Source organism: Delphinapterus leucas, chromosome 13, assembly GCF_059928025.1.
Source record: "Delphinapterus leucas isolate spDelLeu-1000000601 "Yukka" chromosome 13, BTC_Dleu_Yukka2, whole genome shotgun sequence".
Taxonomy (NCBI): domain Eukaryota; kingdom Metazoa; phylum Chordata; class Mammalia; order Artiodactyla; family Monodontidae; genus Delphinapterus; species Delphinapterus leucas.
In genome coordinates, this window is record NC_143141.1 from 6059671 (window position 1) to 6083128 (window position 23458).

General features: G+C 44.9%; 1 protein-coding gene across 50 annotated transcripts in view; it reads right to left on the reverse strand.

Annotated features, from left to right (window-relative positions):
• MAP4K4 (mitogen-activated protein kinase kinase kinase kinase 4) overlaps positions 1–23122 on the reverse strand; it is a 175788-nt gene extending 152666 nt beyond the window's left edge. For 7 of the 50 annotated variants that reach the window (XM_089922601.1, XM_022598989.3, XM_022598981.3 and 4 more), the window contains exons 1-2: positions 22543–23112; positions 22131–22196 (exon numbers count right to left, since the gene is read on the reverse strand). In XM_089922601.1, the coding sequence (XP_089778727.1) occupies positions 22131–22196; positions 22543–22599 (123 nt within the window). In that variant the 5' untranslated portion in view covers positions 22600–23112. Of the gene's footprint in view, positions 1–22130; positions 22242–22542 lie in introns of those variants that run through there. The other 43 variants (XM_089922589.1, XM_089922594.1, XM_089922604.1 and 40 more) reach the window with 16 other exon arrangements.
• Positions 23123–23458: the final 336 nt, after the last annotated feature.

The window sequence follows — 23458 nt, forward strand, 5'->3', positions numbered from 1 at the left end:
TACTCAACCTCACAAATTACTCGTATGTGACATAAGGATAAAAATGAGGAAACATATACACAAAAATCTCGTGGAGTCAGTACTCAAGATAGCTATTATTTTTTGAACACACTGTCAAGATGGCCCCTCTTTACTAATTCAAATAAATCATTTTGGTTCCAAAACTCCCACGAATCCGTCCAGCCTGCAATGTCAGCATTTCTTCTCTTGTGAGTCTCCACCTGTCCATTTCCATTAATGTATACTGTATCAAAGGCTAATGAGCCCTCACTGAGCTTAGCACATCCTGATTCTTTTCTAAAGCCACCAAAATCAGTCTGCGGAATACCATCAACTCTCAAACACTGCAGAAGGCGTACCCCAGACACTCCCCACGTCTGACCCACTGAAGTGAAAAATCAATTCACGCAAAGAAATTAAGCATCATAGTAAGAGAGTCTTAACCTCAGGCACTTAACCCTCAAATCCCACCATTTGTTTTATTCTTCCTAAGAACTGAACTCATCTTCAAACTTCATCTTCTGACACGTAAACACATCAGACACAATCTGGTTCGTTTACCTGTAGATGGATCGCACTTCCCCCGCATAATCGGCATTTTGGGGAAGGAAGTAAACTTCACTTACTCTCCTAAACAGCCAATGGGAAGCCTGCCAACTACAAGGTGGGGATGCATGACTTCCTCCGGGCCCGACTCTCATTTCCTGTTGAGCTAAGAAAAGCAGGTCTAGTGTTGCCACACATGAATCGAGGCATTTGAGCTCCTAAAACCATAGCCAACATAGGACTTATCCCTTTCCTATTATCATCCCATCCAAACACACAGATAAAAAATCCTAACTCCCAGCTGTAGAACAAGACATGTGGTAACACTGCAATTAATGGGTGATGAGACTTTTTTTTTAACATCTTTATTGGGGTATAATTGCTTTACAATGGTTAGTTTCTGCTTTATAACAAAGTGAATCAGTTATACATATACATATGTTCCCATATCTCTTCCCTCTTGCGTCTCCCTCTCTCCCACCCGATGAGACTTTTCTGTAAAACGAAGATATTAAAAAGGTCAGCGTTATCTCTCCATCTCAATGCCGAAAAATGGAATCTTCCACAATATCCAAAACCTTTTGACTCTTCCTTAATGAAGGACAAAGGGAAGAGAGAGAGAATTGACACGACAGAGAAAACAACAGGGCACTTAAGAAGTTTGCCAGCCCTGGACTCACACTCCACAGCCCCTGGTGAGCTGACCGCAGCTGCCTGGGGGCCTAAGGGGCTGGAGGAGAGACCAGCAGAAGAACCACCGTGCAGAGCCTGGTCAAGCCCCAAGTGCTGACCCTCAGAATCCTAAGCAAATAGAATGATGGTTGCTTTAAGCCACTAAGTTTCAGGGGTGGCCTGTTACCCAGTAAAGGCAACTGAAAGAGGCATTTTTCACCACCTGATATATTTATTTTGTGTCTTCTTAAACTCCATGGAAGCATGGACTGTGTCTTTTTTGCCAATTCTGTATCTCCATGCTCTAGAACAGAGTCTGTAGTGATCTGGGGGTTGGATATGCTACGTAACGGAATAGAAGACCACATGTATTTCTTAGTTTTAAAAAATGAAATTCCTAATTTATTAGTTAATAAACCATTAGTACTTAGGAGCACAAAGTTACTTCCTTCTAAGAGGAGGTGTGGACACACAAAGAGGCACCAGGGAGGCACCCACACGAGGAAAGACCATGTGAGGGCAGAGCCAGACAGCAGAAACCAAACCTACCAACACCATGATCTTGGACTTCTAGACTCTAGAACCATGAGAAAACAAATGTCTGTTGTTTAAGCTACCAAGTCCATGGCCTTTTCATGTGGGACCCCAAGCAAACAGGTACAGGTATGGGGTTCACTTACATTTCTTCTTATGGTTCTCATGGCCCCATATTCTTACCACATTCTCCGAAAAACGAAAAACTTATTGAGGAATTCCTATAGAAGAAACGTTGGATGGCAAGTAATTTTTCAAACTGATTTTTAGCTGGGAGGAGGGGTTCTGGTCCCATCTCTGTGACTGACGAGGCCTCTGATTTGGGGAGGGGTCTGGAGTCTCTTAGGACAAATCTTAGACCCATTCTTTTACCAAAGTTTGAAATAGATCATCTTCAAGCCTCCTTAGAGCCCTAACATTCAACAAGTACGTGTGGAAATAATTGTCAGAATGGTCAAACGAACTCCACGAATGATTTTTAAAAGGAGTTTTGAGACTTCCCTGGTGGCGCAGTGGTTAATAATCTGCCTGCCAGTGCAGGGGACACAGGTTCGATCCCTGGTCTGGGACGACCCCACATACCGCAGAGCAACTAAGCCCACGCACCGCAACTACGGAGCCTGCGCTCTAGAGCCCGCGAGCCACAACTACTGAGCCCGCGTGCCACAGCTACTGAAGCCCGCATGCCTAGAGCCCGTGCTCCGCAACAAGAGAAGCCAACGCAATGAGAAGCCCGCACACCACAACAAAGAGTAGCCCCCGCTCGCTGCAACTAGAGGAAGCCCGTGCACAGCAATGAAGACCCAATGCAGCCGATAATTAATTAATTAAATTTTTTAAAGTTTTAATTCCCATTCTTATTCAGGGTTGGTTGATATCAGTGATGAACTTCACAGGAAGCATAGTTTTCCCACAGTTTGCTGATGAAATCAGAGCTCTTACAATTAGCTACAGAAGACAGCTGTGGAATATATTTCTTACAGTCTTTTGCGGGGAGAGGGGCTTTCTTGAGGGGGTTCTTTCTTCAAAGAACCTCATTTGAAACAAGATAATTATGTCCCTTAAGTATAAACACGTTGCAGAGAGATGGCATAATTTTCTCAGAGTTAAAGTTTATTTCTCAACAGTTTCTTCACAAGTAGAGGAAATGCATTTTAGCAAAAGCTTCCTTCCCTGTAATTTACTCTGAGCAAGTTGCTCAGGTGAAACCTGTGTTCTGGGTAGTTCCTCTTTTGCTAATATTTATAAACAAGCAGTTTAAAAAGTTAAATAAAAACTATGTTTTAAGAGTATACAAATAATAAGTGTTAAACTAAATCTGACAAGACCATTATTTAACGTTCACATAGCCCCATCAGATTTCCAAAGTGCCTTGAAGTCACTATGGTTTCTAAGAGCATCACCCTGGGATGGATTTGAGATTCATCTGCATCGTATGAGTGAGGCTGCTAAAGATATTCAACAACTGCTCTGTCCCAAGGCCAGCTGAGTTTCAATGTCATTGCAATGAAAAGCTCCTTGGGTATTTGTCACTTCTGGTGATAGAGGTAGGAACTTTTTCATTTATCGTTGTCAGACTGAAATACTGGGCTCACGATGCACATTTTTCCTCCTAGATGAAATACTTTCAGCATACCAAAGACTTTGGTTTAACAGAAATTTTTGATTAATCAACACTTGAGGTTCAAGGCAAACTATTTCTTAGTGGTTCGGAGCCAGGGTCTTTGATCTTCCTTAAGAAACATACTTCTTTATACTTTTCTGATACTGACGGTATGTTATCTAGGTATGTCATTTGTACGTATTCTGGAATAGACTTTTTACAGTGAAAATTTCATAAGAAATGATAAAATAATCTAGGTAGAGTTGTTTCATATCTAGATAGCTTGACTTGGTTCCATTTCCTTACATGGTTTATATTTTCCTCTTCTATGCTATATGGTACTTAATTTATAAAGATTTTGAAAGAATTCAGTGACATTATCAAATTATTCCTTAATGCATTTGCAAGAGGAAGAGGAATCGAGACACTCTAGATTTGTTCTCTCACAAACATAGCAGGGGGGCAGTCGGGGGGGGGGGTCTACCATCTGTGTGATACGGACATGCGTATGAAGACATTAGTCTGCAAAACAGTAAATCTTTCATCATGAGAGGAGTAAGTCTCAATTCACAAAGCTTGTGTCAAGTGCCAAAAAAGTGTCTTGAAAGTATGTGCCAGGGTCAGTCATTAGTAAAAAGATTAGCAAAATCAGCAGGTCTTTTTTTTTTTTTTTTTGCGGTATGCGGGCCTCTCACTGCTGTGGCCTCTCCTGTTGCGCAGCACAGGCTCTGGACGCGCAGGCTCAGCGGCCATGGCTCACGGGCGCAGCCGCTCCGCGGCATGTGGGATCTTCCCGGACCGGGGCACGAACCCGTGTCCGCTGCATCGGCAGGCGGACTCTCAACCACTGCGCCACCAGGGAAGCCCAGCAGGTCCTTTTGAAGAACAAATTTGGAGAACTCGCTCTTCCCAATTTCCAAACTTCCCGCAAATCTATAGTAATCAAGACAGTGTATGGGCTTCTCTGGTGGCACAGTTGTTGAGAGCCTGCCAATGCAGGGGACACAGGTTCAAGCCCTGGTCCAGGAAGATCGCACATGCCGTGGAGCAACTAAGCCCATGCGCCATAACTACTGAGTCCGCATGCCACAACTACTGAAGCCCACGTGCCTAGAGCCCATGCTCCGCAACAAGAGAAGCCACCGCGATGAGAAGCCCGTGCACCACCGTGAAGAGTAGCCCCTGCTCGCCACAACAGAGAAAGCCCACACGCAGCATAGGATAAATACTGAGATCAATGGAATAGAATTTAGAGTCCAGAAATTTAAGAAAGCAAAAGAAAACCAAAACAAGTGTACCAAAGCAAGCGTACCAAAACAACTAAGTGGGAACGGAATGGTCCTTTCAACAAACAGTGCTGGGCCACTGGATATCCACATGCAAATGAATGGAGCTGCACTCCTACTTCACATTTTACACAAAAATTAACTCAAAGTGGATCAAAGAGCTAAACATAAGAGCTAAAACTTTAAAATTTAAAAGAAATCTTCTTTTAAATTTTATATCTTCATAATCTTGGCTTAGGCAGTAGTTTCTTAGATATGACACCAAAAGCACAAGCAACAAAAGAAATAAATTGAACTTTATCAAAATTAAAAACTTCTGTGCTCTAAGTACACCATCAAGAAAGTGAAAAGTCAACTCAAAAGAATGGGAGAAAATTTTTGCAAGTCATACATCTGGCAGAAGACTTGGATCTAGAATACATAAAGAACTTTTACAAACCAAAAAGTTTGAAAAACAAATAACACAATTAAAAATGTACAAAGGATCTGAACACCATTTCTCCAAAGATATTCAAATAACCAGCAAGCATATGAAAAGATACTCAACATCATTAGTCATCAGAGAAAAGCAATGAAAACCACTAAAATGAGATACGACTAGGTTGGCAGTAATTTTAAAAAGACAGATAATTACAAGTATTGGCAAAAGAAGGTGGAGAAACCAAATCCTTCATATACTGCTGGTGGGAATGTAAAATGGTCCAGCTGCTTTGGAAAACAGTTTAGCAGTTCCTCCAAAGGAACTGAGTTCCTCTGTCATTACCACATGACAGAAGTAATTCTACGCCTAGATATACATCCTAGAGAAATGAAAATACAGTCTATACAAAAACTTGTACACAAATGTTCACAGCAGCATCATTCCTAATAGTCCAAAAGTAGAAACAATCGACCTGCCCATCAACTGAGTAACAGGTAAAATCAGTATATCCATTCAATGCAATATTATTCTGCAACAAAAAGAAATGAAGCACCAATACATACTACAACATGGAAGAACCCAGAACACATGCTAAGTGTTCACAGAACGCAAGTTGTTTGATTCCATTTATATGAAATGTCCAGAACTGGTAAATCTATAGAGATAGAAAGTAGATTAGTAGTAGCCTGGGGCTGAGGTGGGGGAAGGGAGGAAGGTAGTGGTAGGACTGGGATATGCAGTTTCTTCTCTGCAGCAACAAATATGTTCTAAAATGTGGCTACGACTGCATGATTCTGGGAATATACTAAAAGCCACTGAACTCGACACCTTAAATAGGTGAACAGTGTGGTGTTTGAATTACGTCTCAATAAATCTTTTTTTTTTAAGTGGTGTTTTTGAAATCCAAGGTTGTCCTCCTACTCACTACTATTCCCATCAAAGAAGTGGGGGGGGGGGTTGTTTTCAGTTTGTCGTGTTGCTGATGCCTCCTAATGAATGAATGGTGAATACAGAGACAGAGCGGACATGCCGCTGAACATCTACTTCTGCCCAAGGTGGTGTTAACGGGGACTGGATATACCTTTGCACTTGAAACAACCAAAACAAACCCATACAAAATTTACAAAACAAAGGTTTTCAAGAAACTGGACATCAAGCAACGAAGAACAGTGATCCCTGAGATAAGAAACTAGACATCGAGCAATAAAGAACAGTGATCCCTGAGATAAGAAACAAATGAAGCGAGTCATACGACTGCCTGAACTTACTCCCTTTACAAAGTTTTTGGGCACGGCACAGGGAGAGGAAACCCAAGCAGAGCTCAGCAGACTCCCTTAGTTAAGGAGCAGGAGCTAAGAGTCCAGGTAAACCTAGACAGCTAGAGCTCCGGTGAGAATACCAGAAATGAGAGCTACACAAAGAGAAGAACCGCCAGGCTCTGCAAAGCGTCCCCTGTATGTTCAACCAAGTAACGATCAGCACATGCAAAGGAAACTACCAAGGCTGGGGGGAAAAAACATTCAAAAGGATTAGAAGGAACAGTGCAAGTGCTCACACGGATGGAAATAGTGCCTGTTCCCACTAAACAAATGGAAAAACTCATAAATCATGGGGAATTGAGAACTCAGAGAGGTCTTGCCTGAGCAGTGGGATATAACTAGCATTAGACTGAGCACTGATCCAGATCTCCTTAACAAAAACCATAAAAGCAAGACACAAAAGGATCAAGTTATTTCCATGTAACTTAACTGCACCCCAGAACAAAGCTCCAGAATACTTATAGGAAGCACCCAACAAGGTAAAATTCATGTCTAACATCCACGCAAAGATTACCAGACAGGAAAACATAACCAACAGTGACGACAGTCCATCGAAACCAACCCAATACTGGCATAGATATTAAAATTATAGGCAAGGACACTAAACCAGCTATTATAACTGTATTCATATGTTCAAAAGCAGAGATCTAGAAAATATTTTTAAAACACCCAAATCTTCTAGAGATGCAAATACAACATCAGAGATGAAAAATACATGGGATGGAATTAAGGGCAGAGTCAACAATGAAAAAGAAAGTTAACATGAATGCATAGCAAAAGAAACTAACCAAAATGAAGCACAAAAAGAAAAAAAAAAGATACATCAGTGAGCTGCGAGACAACTTCAAGTGGCTTAATAAAACATTCAATGGGAGTCCCCAAGACCAAGAAGAGGGAAGAGAAGTGAGGGGGGAAGAAAAAAAAGAACTGAAGAAACAGTGGCCAAAAATCTTCCAAATTTTTTGAAACTTCTAAAGGCACAGATCCAAGCTCCCAAACCCCAAGCACAAGAAACGTGAGGAGAAGTACACCAGGGCACACCATAATCAAATTGCTCAACACCAGGGATAAACGGAGACTCGTAAAAGCAGTCAGGAGAAGGAAAAAAAAAAGACGTAAAAAGGAACAAAATAAGAACAGCAAATTTCTCAGCAGAAACAATTCAAGTGAGACAACAGTGGAGTAACATCTCTAAGACAAGGGAAAAAAATAGCAACCTAGAATTCTATACTCAGCAAAAATATCTTTCAAAAACAAAAGCACAAAAATTTTCAGACATACGAAAACGGAAAGAATTCATCACCCAGCAGACCTGTACTACAAAAAATGATAACATAAGTCCTTCAGGCAGAAGGAAAATGGTACCTGATAGAAATATGGATTTACACCCAGGAATGAAAAGCACCAGAAATGCTAACAACCACATGGGTACACGTATTAGGGTTTTTTCTTACTATTTATATCTTTTTAAAAGATAGCTAACTGGGCTTCCCTGGTGGCGCAAGTGGTTGAGAGTCCGCCTGCCAATGCAGGGGACGCGGGTCTGTGCCCCTGTCCGGGAGGATCCCACATGCCGCGGAGCGGTTGGGCTCATGGGCCATGGCCGCTGAGGATGTGCGTCCGGAGCCTGTGCTCCGCAATGGGAGAGACCACAGCAGTGAGAGGCCCGCGTACCGCATCGCGGTCAGCTAAAGATAGCTGACTGAGCAAAAATAGCACCAATATATTTTGAGATTTATAACATATATAAAAGTAAAATATATAACAAAATACTATAAGGCGAGGTAGGGAGAAACAGAAGTGATACTACTGTAATGTCGTTATATTACATATGAAGTATTTACGATTTGAAGTTAAACTGTGATAGGTTACAAGTATGTACTATAAACCCTAAAGTAATGTATGAAACAATAAAGTAGAAGTTACAGCTAATAAGCCAGAAAATGGAATCACAAAAAATGCTCAATTATTTAATTCAAAAGAAAGAAAAAAGGGAAAAAGACAAACTACCAAAGAGACAAAGTCTTCTGTAGAAAGAGCCAGAAAGAAAGAAATGAAAGAAGGTAGGTCAAGGGAAAAAAAATCAACATCCTATGTAAAATTTAGCACATTTTAAATCACTTTTTTCATATAATAAGTAAAAAAGAGAATATATATTTTCAGCTAATTGAGTAGCAAACTGATGAAATGTCTAATTCAACCTTGGGGTTGATGACTGACAGAGGCCTTGTTTAAACAAAATAAAACAAACTTTTTTTCACATTTTGATGGCTGGCATTAGCAATTAAAAAGGTCTTTTCCAGTGTGATTAGAGAAAGGTTAGAAATATTTCACTCGATATTAAATTTTTTTCAAAAAAGCCCACAAGACCATTTTACTCAGTAAGCTCAGGAAAAGAAAATTATCTTTTATCTGTATTATCAAAAAGCAAATACATAGCACCTAAAAAGAAATGCAAAACCTCATCTTTGAAATCATTTCCTTGTATAACCTAACTCCAGAAACTTATTAAAAGCTATCTGAGTATCATAAGGCTGTCTGTACACCAGCGTTCCCATTTCACAGAGGTCGCTTGCAGCCCTAAGGTCGGGGGTCCGGCGGGTAACCATCCCACCACGTGTTCCCCCCTCTCTAGGCCATCCGTCTCCAAGTATGAGCACCACGTGTTGCTCACAGGACGCCCTGAGGTTTGGTGAGAGCGCACTCCCCACCCTACTCTCTATGGGGATGGTGTTGCTCACAGGACGCCCTGAGGTTTGATGAGAGCGCACTCCCCACCCTACTCTCTATGGGGATGCTGAGGGTGCTCGACCAAGAGCTGCTAACTCCTAACTCAGGACAGTCCGGGCACCACGCCAGCAGCAGACAAAGGATGCAAGGCCTGCCAAGAGACAGATGCTCCAGGCAACTGAAAGGGGCAGGCAATTACCATAATCAATGGAACACACCCCTCCTATCTCTATTCAGAGTTCTATTAACCAAGATGATGAGCCATCAGCTCCACGCTCCTCACCCATCTCAGCCTCAACCAGAGACTCTGAATTTAAACCATAAAGCTTCACTGTGTACCACGTGCCTACTGTATCACGTCCAGCTTAGCTATCCACTCCCACGGGCCGCTCTTCCCCATCTGCAATATCCTCCTCCTCAAGCTACGCGCTGCACAAGGCACGCGCTGACCGCTCTTCTTGTCCACTGCCACCAACAAGGAGCCTCGAGGGATGCCTGGCACACAGCACGTCCGCAGCGAGCTCTGGAGTAACAGGACTGAGAGGAGAGCTGCCTAGCAGAGCAGGCTGAGATATCTCACAAACAGCGACACACAAACCAGATACTAAGCCCCCAAGTCACTGAAGAGTAAAGAGCTGAACATTCACAAGTCTTTTCTGGCAACTAAGGGAAGGGGCAACAAGAGCGTATGAGGAGCATGTGGACACACGGAGATGCCAAGTTCAAACAGGAGAGGCCCTAGCACTGCAGGCAGGCCCCGCGGGTGAACGAACACACTCAGTGAATCCTGTGCCACCTGAGCCACGCTCACTGCCTGACTCGGATCCGAATAACCCGTGTGTCCCTGGGATGCACGACCCTGACTTGGGTAATATTCAGTCTTTGACTTGAGATCTCCAAACTGAATAGTCAGCAAAACTACACGGCAACTACATAGAGGGTCCCAGAGTTACTGCTGGGGCAACGGTTCTGGCTGTCAACAGTATTCAGTTAGTATCATAAACAGGTTAGAATATAGCTCTAAGTATAAGAGTTTTCCAGAAGTATACTAACATTAAATTTAGATTTGATCTGAATGCACTGAAGCCCCCAATAAAAGATATGATGAACTGGGAGATTGGGATTGACATATATACCCTAACATGTATAAAATGGATAACTAATAAGAACGTGCTGTATAAAAAATAAATAAAATAAAATTCAAAAAAAATTTTCTTTAGAATGTAAGATGAAAAAAATACTCTAAAAGGTACACCTGAAGAAAAATCAAATGAGCAACTGTATTCCCCCATGTAACACAACAAATCATTTATTTAACTTGGTATATGTCCTTCTGACCAAAGATACTAGATTTTGTTATGTTTTTTCAAATCCCGGTGAGTCAATAGCTTCTGTCTGAGATAAAGGAAAACTCCAGTCTTTAGCATCACATGGCAAAGGGCTGACTATTGACAATGGAATCCCCCAATAAAATGTGAGAAGGAAAAACCGGTTTGGTCTAGTTCCTGATACCAATGACCTCACTGATAGTGAACAGTTTGTCTTTATGGCGATAAGAAACTGTTTTCATGTTTCAAGAAATGACCTAAATGCAGTGATGACTAATACTAAGAGTGGGGAAGGTAAAGGTTTCAGGGAAGCAGAGACAGGCGGCCGTGTCATCAGAACCGGGAGGTGTGGAGTTATGCTGCCGAGAAAGGGGTAGACCCGAGCAGACACATGCCCCCTCTTTTCTCCTTCTATGTAAGGCTCCCAGGTGCAACTCTTCTGAAAGCATCTGAGATGCGAGGCCCAAACACCTGCTGAAGGCACTCCTCCCAACAGCCAAAATCTAGGAACAACTGTGACGTCCGTCAGCTGGCGAACTGGTGGACAAAACACAGCCCGTCCATACCCTGGACACCATCCAGACATAAAAAGGAACAAACTACCAGGCTCAGCGGCATGGACAAACCTCAGAAGCATTATGCAAAGTGAGAGGAATCACACACCAGCAACCACACGTGGCATGATTTTATTTATATGCAATGTTCAAAAAGGCGAATTTATAGGGACAGAAAATAGACAGCGGTTGTCTGAAGCTCTGGGATGGAACAGGGGTTCACTGTGAAAGGGTAGGAGGGATCTTGCTGGGGTGATGGAAGTGCTGGACACTGATCTGTGGGGACAGCTGTGCCACTCAGTACATCTACTAAAAACCCTTGAAATGCAGGCTTGAGGCGGGTGAATTCCGTGATATATAAAATACACCTCAATAAAGCTGTTTAAAAAAACAAACCCGTTGAACAAACTTCCGTGTCTCCTGGAGGCTGGTGTGGGACAGCAGTGAGCCTGGGGATGCCCACCCAGCGCGCCCACACGGCACCCATCCCTGGGTTGCATCTCCCACTTTAAGTATCAGCACTAAGGCGCTGCTCCACTCCTGTTTTCGTTTTTGTTGTTGGCATTGCTGTTTTTGTGGTTACTGCTCCGGATGAAAAGTAGCCCACACCTGAACAAAACCACAGGTGTGAAATCAAAGATGCAACTTCTAATTGACTGCTGGTCTGGGGGACTGATCACATGAGTCACAGGGGTTTATTCCCATAAAACTGATTATAAGAAGCATAAAGAGATCAAGGGGAAGAGATGACAGCGCAGATTGTTACTATCAGGTTTTGACCGCTAAAATATGGATGGAGCAGGGACTTCCCTGGTGGTCCAGCAGTTAAGACTCCATGCTTCCACTGCAGCGGGCACGGGTTCGGTCCTGGTCGGGGAACTAAGATCCTGCACGCACCAAGGTGCGGTCAAAAGAAAATAAATAATAAAATAAAATGCAAGAAAACAAACGACTTAAAAAAAAAATGGAGGGACTTCCCTGGTGGCTCAGTGGTTAAGACTCCGCACTCCCAATGCAGGGGCCCCGGGTTCGATCCCTGGTAAGGGAACTAGATCCCACATGCGTGCCGCAACTAAGAGTTTGCATGCCCCAACTAAGGAGCCCATGTGCCTCAACTAAGGAGCCGACCTGACGCAACTAAGACGCGGTGCAACCAAATAAATAAATAAATAAATAAAAGATTTTTTTTAATGGATGGAGCAAAGAGAAAAAAGTTGTCATCTAAGTGCCCACTGAGGGGACACCAAAAGTGAGGCAACTTGCACAGAACCCTGAGGAGATCCTCATTTGGAAGCAACTGATACCAAACGAAGTATGAGGCTAAAATGAGGAGAGGGGACACTTAGTGGCACAGCGCCCCAGGCCCCCTTTCTCTACCTCACAGTCTGGTGGCTGCCCCACGTCACTCCACACCACTAGGAAACCAGAGGTTCAGGCCCTGAAGAAGCTGAAGGAGAAATGCTCCAGATGTGAGGACAGGAGGGAAAGCAGCAAGCCACAGGGCTGCAAAGCTAAGATATCAGACGGTACATCTCCAGCCTCCTTCCTCCACCTGAGCCCCACAGGCCAATAAACACATGCACGGCCCCCAAGCAGGAAAAGCTTCTGGGTGTTCTTCTTAGAGAAACCCCAAAGAAAAGCCCTTCAGATGTTCAGCACTGGGGCTCCCCATCCACGAGAATATACTGGGCCCATCTGCACTCCCTAAACTGAATTACCAGCAGTCAGCAGCCTCCAAGTCACTGCTAGTGCCTCAGTCAAATACGAGCAGAGTCACCCATCTCCAAGTATTTAAGGACAATCTTCAGCGTTAAAGACAAAGACCCAGGACTTCCCTGGCGGTCCAGTGGTTAGGATTCCAGGCTTTCACTGCCGAGGGCCCAGGTTCAATCCCTGGCTGGGAAACTAAGATCCCGCATGCCACATGGCATGGCCAAATAATAAAAAAATAAATAACCCAAATAAACAAACAGGAAAACTGAAATCTGGAGGAAATGGGGGGGGGGCGGGGAATGCCGGAGACACAAGAATACTAACCAAAAGAAAATACCTGTATCTACACTCAGTATCCTCAGAGAGATTAGATAAATTCAGGAAAGAATAGACACGTTTTTTTAATAAAAAAACTGAGAAAGAGGGCTTCTCTTATAAATTAAAAATATGACAAAGCTAAAAATTCAATAGAAATATTGAAATGGAAAGTCAAAGACATTTCATAACAGTAGAACAAAAAGACAAAAATAGAGGAAAAGATAAGAAAATAAATCAAAGAGGTGACTCACAAGACTTTCAGAAAGAGAAGGCAGGGAATTTGGGGGGGAAGAAAAAAAAATTTCCCAGAAAAAAAGGGCAGCTCCTAAGAAAAAGAATTAACCAAGCACCTGGAACAGCGAATGACAACACAAGACACTCATAAAATCTAAGAACACCAGGAATAAAGAGAATATCCTAAAAGCTTCCCCAAAGAAGTTTAAAACAGGTCACACTCAAAAGTCCAATGACTTCAAAATTCCAAGAGAAAAATGAATATTCACCCTAGAATATTTTCCACCTGCTAACATATAAATCCCACGTAAAGGAAGAACAAAAGCATTCTGGGTCATCCAAAGACTTAAAACCTTTACACCCCAGGCACCCTTACTTACAAACCAACTGGAGGATGTGCTTCAGGCAAGAAAGGCAGTACACCAAAAAAAAAAAAAAGACTGTGGCATCCAGGAAACAGATGGTCCAGGAGCAGAGCTATGCACCAAGGTGGGAGGCCAAGCATACCTGGCCAGCTCCCCTCCAGGGAGAAAAAAGCAGAATCTACAGGTTATCTGAAACAATGAGTCATCTAACGTGTTTAAGTGTTTAGAAAAACTGTTGATAAAGGCTGAACTTTGCTAGGTACTTGATACTAACTTTCAGGGCGTTTGAGGTGGAAGGTAATGACAAGTACATGGAAAACTAAGCAAACGAAAATGGCAACGCAAGGGGGAAGGAGTGTTTAAAAAAGAAAATGTCATCATATTAGATTGCTTGGCTCAGAGATAAACAGTATAATACAAACAATTATCATTTTAACCCCAAATTATGATATACTCATTTAAGGGAGGGGGACAAGTATAATAACTGATTCTTCACGTGGGACCACACCAGTAGTTCAAGAACTGTAACCACCGTCCCAAGAAGTCAGTAAGTGTACAAAACTGATAAATCAAGAAAAAGCCATGTAAGCGTATAATTTAGAAATACAGCAGTCAATTTCAAATGGAGCAACTAAAAGCACTGAAAATAGATGTCGGGCTTCCCTGGTGACGCAGTGGTTCAGAATCTGCCTGCCAATGCAGGCGGCACGGATTCGAGCCCTGGTCTGGGAAGATCCCACATGCCGCAGAGCAACTGGGCCCGTGAGCCACAACTACTGAGCCTGCGCGTCTGGGGCCTGTGCTCCGCAACAAGAGAGGCCGCGATAGTGAGAGGCCCACGCCCCGCGACGAAGAGTGTCCCCCGCTTGCCACAACTAGAGAAAGCCCTTGCACAGAAAGGAAGACCCAACACAGCCATAAATTAATTAATTATTTTTTTTTAAAAAGACATTAAAAAAAGAAAATAGATGTCCCTTGGGAATAGGACAACTCCAAGTTTTGATAAGAGAACTTTAGTTTGTCACCTGATTGCAACTATGTGCATTCCTAACTTTGGCAAGTGTTTGAAGGTCCTATCTGCCATATAATGAAAAGAAAGTTTTTAAGTCATAGCACAAAAGTGGGGGCTTTTTCCTTTCTAATAATTTAATAATTAGTTAAGATTAAAAATTGAATAGCAAAACCTGTCAACACTTGGCCATATCTGAGATACTTGCAATGTCCCAGGGACGGAAGGCCAATTCCGCAGAAAGAGGGAAGCAGCCTGGGCTCCAGCTCCCTCCTCCTCGTGGAGGAGGCCCCCAGTTCTCTTGCTAATGCAACACATCAGCCCAAGGGCTCACAGAGAGCCCTGTGCAGACTCGACCCTGCCAGTTCAGGTCTCCCGCAGGTCTGCTCTGCTGACTGGGGTACGACCAGGTAAATTCAGAAACTGACGACTGCGGAAAAACTTTTATATCAAGTTGACAGGGTGACATGATGTCCTTTGATTCTAATAACAAAAAGATGCTGTACATAGAAATGGATAAACAACAAGGTCCTGGGAATTCCCTGCCAGTCCAGTGGTTAGGACTCCAAGCTTCCACTGCAGGGGGCCCGGGTTCAATCCCTGGTCAGGAATCGAAGATCCCGCATGCCACGCGATGCGGCCAAAAAAAAGAAAAAAAACCCCACAAGGTCCTACTGTATGGCTCAGGGAACTACATTCAATAACCTGTGATAAACCGTAATGGAAGAGAATATGAAAAAGAATGTGTATATAATATGAAAAGAATGTAATATATATAACTGAATCACTTTGCTGTACAGCAGAAATTAACACAACATTGTAGGTCAACTGCACTTCAATAAAATAAATATTAAAAAAAAAGATTCAGGCTGGCATTTTCTGTGTCTATTTTTTCACCTCCCTTTTCTGGTCACGTGTTTGAACTATTTCAGCCCTGCGGAGGCTGGAAAGCTCTCTGGGGTCGGGCACATGGGCTGCGTCTGGGTGGAGGGCCTGGGGAGACAGCGCCTTCAAAGGGTGGTACACATCTGGCACGCTGTGTCCACCCCGTCTTCCCTGCACTCCTGGAGGGTAAACACACTGCCTGCTTCCCGCACCGTTGTGTGACCAGGCAGGCAGGGCCCAGCTCCGGTAGCAGCACAGTGAGTACTGTAAGTGGCAGGAAACCAGCCCTGTATGGTTAACTGGTGTCCCCAAATTAGTTCTAAGTTCCTCACAATGCTAGCAGATGTCAGAGTTTCTAAGATCCCAGTTTTTCAAACTTTTGAGAAGTCCTAAAACTTATCATTCTGTCCTCCCTTTGAAATTCTGACAGAAAACAGGGCCTCGCAACTCTATCCCTGCCAACACATCACTCACTTCTCTTCTGAATGATGCCAGCGGACTTCTATCACTGAGCCAGCCTCCTAACAGAATATCATAAAAACCTAAGACTTTGGCTGCCACGCTGGTCACTGGTAATATAACATTGCCCTGGTCTCCGTTCTCTTCCTGGCCATCCCTCCCTAAGTCCAAAAAATGTATCCTGATTCAATTCTTGTGTTACCATATTATTACAGCAAAATAACTGTCAATCAAATCTTCCAAAAGTACTAGGTAATCTCTACCCTCTGATAATCACGTCCCAGTGACTATGTAATCAGGTCCCAAATTACATACTAAATATATCTTAATATTTTAACACTGGTAATTCAGAGTAGTATTAAAGCCAACTTGAATTCACAAAAAATCTGTTTGTAGTAAATATTCAAAGAAATTATTTGCAAGTACTTTACAGGATGACCCACAAGCCGCTAGCTATATATCTAGCTACTTGTGCGAGAAACAAAGTTTTTAAAACAGTGATTTTTAAAAGGTGAGGTGGTGACCTAATATTGTTTTGACCCGTAAAATTATCACAAATTCTAAATAGGTAGTGTTTGATCCTGAGAACTCACTGTAAATTAAGTTCTTGACTCCAATACAGTGAATGGCCACACAGTCAACTTTTGTACATTTTCCTTTATAAGATGAGAGTGAAGTTTCCAGGGTATCACGTATCAGTGCTGCCCTCTGGGCAACAGTCCTGCTTCGGCACCGGAACCACCTGGGTCTGAAAGCAGTGCACTTACACGATCATTTACATGCACTGCTGTCTGCCAATTTAAATCATTAGAATAGAGGAAAAGTGAAAGCACTGTTACTAATGATAAGAAGCACAGGCATCTAAACTTAGTGCCGCTGAGAGATGGAAAGCACCTGATGCTCTGAGGGTGGGCAATGTCTTGGCTCAAGACGCTGTTCACAACCAGGTGCAAGTATTTACTTACTAAAACAGCAAAGAAACAAAAGACCATGTATGAAATGCATGTGTCAAAGCACCCATCTCTAGGTTAAAATGTATTTTAGTTTATAATATTTTTAGTTCCCTGGGAATGAAACTCCTTAGATTATTCCTTGGCTTAGCACACCTGCTCAGGGATTCATTATCTCCAGAGTAGGATATATTTTTTCAGAAATCATCTTTGCTTTTCAAAGGCCAATCCACAAAAAATCTATGAACACACACACTGTACCAAAAGTGCCCCCAGATAATGTCAATATGTAGAAACAGACATAGATCCAAAATTGGTCAAGAAAAAAGGCAAAATACAGGCTTGCAAGCTATGCAAATAAACACTGTATTACAGAGTTTCAAGCAATAAGGAGTTAAAAAACTATCACGAGCAGGGTTTTATCTGCTGGTTGGTTTTTCTGCAAGGCTTCTGACGTTCCTGATTTAGTTTAGGGCCAAAACAGTTTTTGGAAGTTTGGGTTGATATTTTTTAAGAGAGCCACACACCTATGTGTGTTCAACAGGGTTGGTTCATCCCCCCTCCCTTAACCCAGGGCCAGAATCCTTCCAGCGCGAAGGGACTCTGTGTCTCAGAACAAGTCCGTACATGCCACTCAGAGGCCGATCAACCCTCCTCCTAGGGAAAACATCTAGTTCTACAAAATTTATTTTGCCCCAGTGGATGTCTTTACCTCCATTTAAGAACAAGAGATGTCACCCTGACAAAGCAACATTTGCGGAACGCCCCTCCCTAAAGTTTAAGTGCTTGCTCCAAAACGTTACGAAGATGATCTTTAAAAGCTACACAATTTACATGGCACTTTATTGCTGAGCAATCGAAAGCAATTTTAGCACTTTCACAAATCCCAAGGCTCCTCCTAATCTAGCAGGCAAACAGTGGACCCGTTTAAAGGGTCACACCAAAGCCTGCAGAGAAGGAGTGGATTTAGCAAGGAGCAAAGCCCAAGAATTCACCCCAACACTCTTCTCTCTACTGCCCTGCCCTGGCCTTCCTTCCCCTCCTCTCTCCTAGACCACTGCCCCAGGCCAACCACCGTACCTGCTCCTTCCCCAAAGTTCACCTGACCAAGGCTCCTACTCCCAGGCATCCCCAATCCCAACAAAACTTTCAATGGCACCTCAATGCCAGGGAATGATGGACCTCCTCAATGCCAACACGAATAACCCCTCCCCGAGATGCCCACTACCCCCAAGCCCTACTACCATTCCCAAAGGTCACCCTCAGCCCTTTGGCCACACATACCCCCCTTTCTTCAATAAAAGAGGGGGACAGCATTAGCACAGCGCCTAACAGGTGGCCGACTCTCAGGTTAGCTCTGCTTACCATCTTCGGGCCTAGCGTAGCCTCGTCCTCAACCTTCAAGGTGTCCAGTCCACCAAGGCCCTCTCCTCCAAGGACAGGGTCAGACAGGGTCAGAGTCAAGATGCTCTCTCCATCTGGCCTGTGAGTAAGCCCTGACTCCAGGCAGTGAGCCTGCTGGATTCTCAACTCCCTAACTTCCCCTTGGGCCCCTACCATGCCATTCCAGATGCAGGATTTTCCTGCCTTTAGCCAAGACATTTTGGAACAATGGCCACTGGACGCTTGCAAGATGCAAAATAACAGTAGCCACCCCAAGAAAAAAACAAAAATGGCCAAATAAACATTAAAAATAACAAACTCCAAAAACACAAAAACAAACTTTGATCTATCATTTCTGGTTTGGACTTTTCACATTATCGTTTCTCCCTTTGATGAAAATAATTAAAATTCACTGTATCTACTCAACATGCACAAGATCACCTTACAGACACTTCTTTTATAAATATATGGTACTCTGAATGAAACCCTGTGAACAGAAATTCACAATTTTTTTCACATTTTATGAGTATCCTTCCCTATGATCTCTCAGAAACCTAAAGCAAAAAATAAATTTCTCTAAATAGAATACAGCCTGTGTCTCAGCTCCTTTTTTAAAGGTAAAGTTACATACTGTTCAACTATACCCAGACTATTTACCATTTTTGTCAGATAGAGAAAATTATAAACTATCCCCAAGAAAGCCATTTTCATAGAACATATCAAAGCTCCGAAAACTCCCTCTCGACTCATTCACTTCATGTAAACATAGTCTTCTAAAAACAAGCAACCATTATCACTAAAAAAGTTCACAGAAAAAACAAAAAATAGAAAATATAACAATGAAATAAATTAGGACTACAGGTTGTTCAGCTTACAGGTGTTTCACCTAAAGTTATGTTTAAAAAAAAAAAAGCTTCTCTATAAAAAACAAATTAGACACAAGTACTTTCCAAACTCTGATGCTAGTCACACTAATGGATGTTTAGCAACGGTAAACAACTGCTACAGTGTCAATAATCTAATCCCAAAACCACCATATGCAAATCGTACCAACAAAATTGCTAAACTCCTAGGCATGATGTAAACGGTTCTAGAAAGTACACATTTAAAGAGAAGAGAGAATGGAAACGTTGACTGTCTCTGCTATTTCCACCATCTCTAAGACTAAACTTCCCAGGATCAGTTCATAAATATGAAAGAGCTTCTCGTGATAGTAAGAGAATATGTATGAGATAATCAGGAAAATGTTCACACTGAACATCTGAAGCAAGCTTATGGTCACCGAAGGGGGAAGTGGGGGGGATGAATTAGGAGTTCGGGATGAACATATACAAACGACTCTACATAAAATAGATAACCAACAAGGGCCTACTGTGTAGCACAGGGAACACTACTCAATATTCTGTAATAACATGTAAGGGAAAAGACTCTGAAAAACATATACATATATATAAATATATATATATACACACACACATACATATGTGTCTATATATATATATAACTGAATCACTTTGCTGTACACCTTGCTAACACATTGTAAGTCAACTATACTTCAATTTTTTAAAAAAACTGAATATTTGACAGGAAGGAATTAGGTTTTTTGGTGTGAGAACAGCACTGAGACTATCTAAAAAACAAAAAAAGATACATACTGAAGCATTTATGGGTGAAATGGCATCTGGGTTTTATGTGAAGATAACGGATGGAGGGAAGACTACAGACAAAACCAGATTAGTCACGTGCTGGTAACTGTTAAACTGGTGCTCTCTCTCTCCCTAGTGTCTGGTTCAAATTCTCCATAATAATAAAACAACGGCAGGCGAGCAAAATCTCAAGCACTCTTGCTCGTGATTGTATGGCACGGTTGCACAGATTGCTTAATTCCTCGGGTTTGCATAATTTGAGAATTTCTCCTCAACTGTACTGACTTTATAGGGAGAGAGCCAGAGAGCCGGGTCACTGCCACGATCCCCAAATGCTGGGGATCCCAACTTCCCCCAAATGTTGTGCTCAGCAAATCTATCTCAAAAGATTGGGGTAAGAGGGGATGGAACCAAAGGGGGAAGGAGGAGGGGAAACCCTCAGCAGTGAACCGGCCCCACCTGCTCCTATAAAGAACCCCCAGCTCTTAAACCCTTTAAGACCCGTTCAGGTTTCACTGGCTTCCGGTTTACTTCACCAGCCTTCACATCCACGCTGACCAAAGAAGATGCAAACAATCCAACTACTGTGTAACCAGGTCAAAAACAAGCTCTGGCTAGTTCACTTGGACGAGGGCACACTCACTACTCGAATCTGGCCAGAAAAACTGGGTTAGAAAAAACCGACTGGTGCTTAAACAAACACTGGGGCTCGGGAAAGAACATCTTTCAGCCAGTTAGCAGGCCACTCAGGGAGTTGCAACACAATCTTCTCCAAAACTTTCCAAAAGCTTCCAAATTCAGTGGAGCCCGGCAGGCTGAGCTCACAGGGCTCTCTTTCAAATTCAAAAATCTGGCCCTGGCCCCAACAGTTAACCAACAAAACACATGCTGATTCACTTGAGATCACCTCAGAATACTGACTCCATCCAGTTCAGGCCACAGGCCGGGACACAGCCCAGGCCAGGGGAAGTCAGGGCTGGGGAGAGGCTTTCAAGAGATAGATAAACCCTATTCTCAGAGCAGAAAACAGACAATGGGATCCACACTTAATTTGGGCGAAGAAAATGTCTACAGTCAGCTTCCAACCCCCCCCTCCATTTTTAATGAGACAATAACAATGCTTCACAGCGAACCACAAAGCCCTGCTTCATAAGATTTTTTTTTTTTTTTATTCTATCCCAACCTTGTACCCAGCTAGAAAACACTAACAGCTACCAAACACCCCCGGTGCAGATAACTTTGAGAAAGCATTCAGTAATAAGAAACAAATCAGGAGAGGGAGAATTTCACATTCTGTTTCAAACGTTCAAGGCCTGCGCCTCCATTACCTAGAGCTGCTCATAAACTCTAGAATGTGCACTGGATAAAATGCGCAGCACGGGTTAGTCTCACGAGGTGTCAGCTACTCAGAGCCGACTCAGAGTCTCCAGATTTGTTAGTTTCATTTACTGTTGGGGGCGAGGGGGCAGGTATTAAAAAAAAGAGAAAGACCTGGGGTGGGTGTAAAATCTGGGCACCCTCTCCACTCCTGGGCTTTGCCTCATTTCTGTTTCAATTACACACCTGTCAAACAGGTTATTCCTGGAATTCAGACCGTATAATCGTCACACTGTAATTCTTCCTGCTCCTGTTGCCCAAACACACACCGTTCCCCGGTTCCCCAAAACATGTACCCATCAGTAGAATGCACGCTGCTTATAAAGGAGAAGCAAGTAGCACCGAACTACGCTCCCTGGGCGCCTGGCGAGCATTCAAACGAGGGAACACGAAGACAATTCTCAAGGAAGCCAAGGCAGTGTTTTGGGATAATCACAAGCAAGGCCTGCCTCTACTGAATTTTAATTAACACACCAACTCCGAAGGCCAGATCTGGGAAAGACGGGGAAAAATGTAGGTTGTCTGATGCAAAAATGCTTGTCCGTTTTATGGGAGAAAAGTGCATGCCTAAGAGTGGAGCTTATTTCCTTAACTGAGAGCCAGGAAATGAGGTCTTTTCAGGCCAGTGTGCATATAAACTCTGCTGAAAAACAGCGGGACAGCGAGGCGAGACCCCTCTCCCAACTTCAGCCGAGCGGCGTGGCCGCCGGGCGGCGGCGTATCCATCAGCCTCCCCGTCGCCCCCGGACCAGAAGTTTCAACCCGTCCCCGGGAAACAAAGGAGGCGCCCACACCGACCTTATAGACTTGTCCGTAGGTGCCATTTCCCACCACTTCCACCAGCTCGAAAATCCCAGCCGGATCCTGGAGGAGAAGGAGGGGAGGGGTGAGCATCGGAAAGCAGCACAACAATGAATAAAAGAAGCGGGGCAGCTGGAGAGAAAGGGCGGCGACCACAGAGGTGGGCTTCGCCTGGCGCGGTCGCCGGCGCCCGAGAGCCGCGATGGGGGTCGGGGCACGCGGGGTCGGGGTCCCGGGCGGCGGCTCCGGCGGAGGGTCGCGCCCCGGGCCCCGCACCCGCGGACGCGGGCAGACAAAGGGACCGCCGCGCCCGCGGCTCTGCCCGCGGCGGCGCCCAAGCACCCGGCCGGCCAGGGCGCGGCCCCGGCTCCCCGCTCCCGGCTCCCCGCGCCCCGCGGCCGCCACTTACCCGCAGGGAAGACAGGTCGATGTCCACCAGACTTTTTGCAGGGGAGTCGTTCGCCATTTTCCCTCTTTGCCACCCAAAACCCGGCCACAATCAATCGGTCTCTGGTGTGTTTCTGGGAGTCGGAGGCCCGGAGGGCGGCGCGGGCCCGCGGGCGAGGCCGGGGGGCGGCGGTCGGGCGGGCGGCGGCGCTCACTCCATGGCCGGGGCGGCCGGCAGGACCCCGGGCGTTGCCCGTGCCTCAGGCCCCGGCCCCGCGCCCCGCCGCGCGCCTGCACGAGCGGCCCGGAGCAGGGGCCGCGGCGCCACCGAGAGTGGAGCCCGGAGCGCGAGGCCGCCAGACAAAGATGACCGGGAGGCGGAGGCGGAGGCGGGCGCGCGGCGGGGGGCGGCGGCGCGGGAGGAGGAGACACGGGACACCGAAAATGTATTCTGAGGAGAGCAAACAGCTCCCCCTTTCCTCCTCCGGCAGGAAAAGCGGGCGGAAGCGCGCTCGCGCCCGGAGCCGGCCCGGGCTGGGGGCGAGGGGCGCGGCGCGGCGTGAATATTCAGCAGGGGGGGGGCCCGGACGGCGGCCGCGCGCGGGGCCGGGTGCGCGGGGAGGGGCAGCGGGGGGAGCGTGGGGAGCGCCCGCGACAAAGGGAAACCGGGCCGGACCCCCGGGCGGAGGGGCGGGCCGACCCCTCCCTCCCGGAGCCCCGCCCCGCCCGCCGCGCCCGGCTCCGCCAGCATCCCCGAGGAGGAGGGTCCTCCCGGCCCCGCCCCCGCCCCCGCTCTTCCCATCCCGTCCCATCCCCCATCGCCAGATTCTGGCCCCTTAAGACCCTCGCTTCCGGTTTCCCTACCTGGTTTTCTTGTCCTTTCTCTTCTTTTCCGGGCTAAACCGGTGGCCTGATTAGGTTGGGGCTTCGCTGAGCAT